The sequence below is a fragment of the Gekko japonicus genome, unplaced genomic scaffold (assembly GCF_001447785.1).
Source record: "Gekko japonicus isolate JY-2015 unplaced genomic scaffold, Gekko_japonicus_V1.1 scaffold7307, whole genome shotgun sequence".
Classification (NCBI taxonomy): Eukaryota; Metazoa; Chordata; class Lepidosauria; order Squamata; family Gekkonidae; genus Gekko; species Gekko japonicus.
The window spans coordinates 6398-9022 of NW_015170503.1; the positions used below are offsets into that span (position 1 = coordinate 6398).

Below are 2625 nucleotides of genomic sequence, written 5' to 3' on the forward strand. Positions count from 1 at the left end.
GGAAAGAGATTCAGTCGAAGTGGCTATCTTCAGGGGCATCAGAGAATCCACACAGGGGAGTCACCTTTGGAATGCTCAGAGTGTGGAAAGAGATTCACTCAGAGTGCCGATCTTCAACGGCATCAGAGAACCCACACAGGGGAGAAACCTTTTGAATGCTCAGAGTGCGGAAAGAGATTCAGTCACAGTGGCCATCTTGAAGGGCATCGAAGAACCCACACAGGGGAGAAACCTTTTGAATGCTCAGAGTGCGGAAAGAGATTCAGTCACAGTGGCCATCTTGAAGGGCATCGAAGAACCCACACAGGGGAAAAACCATTTGAATGCTCAGAGTGCGGAAAGAGATTCAGTTACAGTGGCCATCTTCAAGGGCATCGAAGAACCCACACAGGGGAGAAACCTTTTGAATGCTCAGAATGTGGAAAGCGATTCAGTCAGAGTAGCGGTCTTCAGCTGCATCAGAGAACCCACACAGGGGAGAGACCTTTTGAATGCTCAGAGTGTGGAAAGAGATTCAGTCAGAGTTCCCATCTTCATCGGCATCAGAGGACCCACAGAGGGGAAAACCCTTTGGAGTTCTCAGTGTCCCGGTCCAGCACTGCCAGACCTAGACTTGGGAGCCACCCCAAGAGAGACTGCCATGGCATGGATATGCAATCCCAGTGAATGAGGAACCCCCCCCAGCACCGAGGTCACTGACAAGGCATTGGCCATCAGCCTCCCTTACCACCGTGGCAGCTGTTGTTCTGGAGGGCCCAATGGTGCCAGGTGGAGCAGGCAATTGCAGAAGTCCCAGAAGAACCAAGGATAAACCGCAGTGGACAGAGGCCGCACCAGGGGGCATCAGGTGGGGGAAGAGCAGCAGGAAGTGGCCAGAGTCCCAGAAGCTGCAAAAAGTGGCACAGAAAGCCAGCGTATAGATGGGAACCCAGGAGATCCCAGGCCTGGCAATAGGGTATGCGCCCTCTCCTCGGAGAGGCACTTCACAGGCTATTTGCCAGCCTGGTCTTACAGGGTCTGGTGGAAAAAGCGGAAGCACAGTGGTGAACAACTTCACTCTGCTGGGTCCCAGGGGTAGATGGGTCCAGGCGGGCAGGCCCATGCTGAGAGCTGGTAGAGTGATTTTGTTATTGGGGTAACCTGCAATGCTCCCTCTAAGCTGCAAAGTCTTGTGTGCAAAAATTCAACTTTGTGAGCTCCTGGCATTAACGTTGTGAGTGAGCAGTTTGGATACTGCATGATTTAGTTTGCTCTGGAGCCATCCTTCCTGGGCTAATACACAAAATGTGTGAGCCGGAGGCTAAAAAACAGTGAGCTCGCTCACACTAAGTCAGCTTAGAGGGAACACTGGCACCCTGAAAGTCATAAGTCCAAGCTCCCTTCACTTTAACAGCACCCAAAAATCGCATTCTTTGGGCACTACCTGGTCTGAAAACACAGCCAAAGTGGCTCTGGTGACATAAAACGGATGCCAGCAAGTCTGGGATGGGATTCTGAAGGTGAGCCATTACGGATTTGTCTGCTAATTACCCCGTCCCCACCTTGAAACCGTATGCAATGGCAGGAACAGGTCTTCCGGAAAGACATCGTTTTAACTTAAACGACGGATTTCCCTACCTGGCTTGACCTTTCCTGTTTGCCATAATGATGATCAAGGGTCATTTTGTAGAAAAATAGATGCAGGAGTTCATTAGCATAACTTATTTGCATATGCCACGCCCCCTGACATCACCGGAAATGTGTCAGAAGGCAGCACCCACCACTCAGGCTCCACTGAGCTGTTTTGGATTGCTAGCTATTGGGGGGGGGGGAATGTGCAGATCTGTCCTCACAGAGGATGGAGAGCTTGTACCTCAATAAAACTTGGTCTTAAAGGTGCCACTGGACTGTTTTGGGCCAGGGGGGCTCTACAATTTACCTGGTTGCTTCTTGCTCTTACAGGGTGGCTGGGAGCAGGGGGTGGGGCTTCTTGCATGTGCCCACCACCTGGGCTCTTGACTGCCGGAGGTCCAGCTCTGCAACTTACCTGGCTGCTTCTTGCTCTGACTGAGGGCTGCTGGGAGCAGCGGGTGGGGCTTCTTGCATGTGTCCACCCCCTGAGCTCTTGACTGCCGGAGGTCCGCTCCTGTGCGCTCCTGCAGGAAATGACCCCTGATAATGATACTGCTTCACACCTTTCAGCCGTCCCCAGTAGCTTCCCCTTCCAACAATAGAGGGTCATCAAGCAGCCGTTAGCTACATTCATGCACAACATCTCATGTTTCACCCAGGCTTTGTTCATTCCTGGGACTGCCATTCAGCGTTTTCCAACAGAATTGTTTTACTTCCAGTTGATCTCATCTTGTTCTGGAGGCAATCGCAGCACCATGCCCACTGGGAGCATTTTGCCGTCTAACTGGACAGATGAGGCCCCATTGCTGTGTGTGTCTTGGGTTCCTACATGCAGCACACCCACGAATTCGCTTATGTCCTTTCCCATTTTCGCAGCTTCTTCTCCATGGACTTTTGATCTTCTGGAATGGTAACTATAATTCCCGAAACACCCTCCTTTTATTCTTGCCGCTTCTGTGTTTTAGTAGCCTTGTGTGTTTCCTTTACAGTGTGCATTTATTTCTGTATGAGTGT

The 2625-nt window shown here is 51.3% G+C and overlaps 1 protein-coding gene across 1 annotated transcript in view; it reads left to right on the forward strand.

Moving 5' to 3' along the window:
* Positions 1 to 1139, forward strand: part of LOC107116439 (zinc finger protein 543-like) — a 3219-nt gene extending 2080 nt beyond the window's left edge. The window contains exon 3 of the mRNA XM_015418330.1: positions 1015 to 1139. Coding sequence (XP_015273816.1) covers positions 1015 to 1139 — 125 coding nt within the window. The remainder of the gene's footprint in view (positions 1 to 1014) is intronic.
* Positions 1140 to 2625: the final 1486 nt, after the last annotated feature.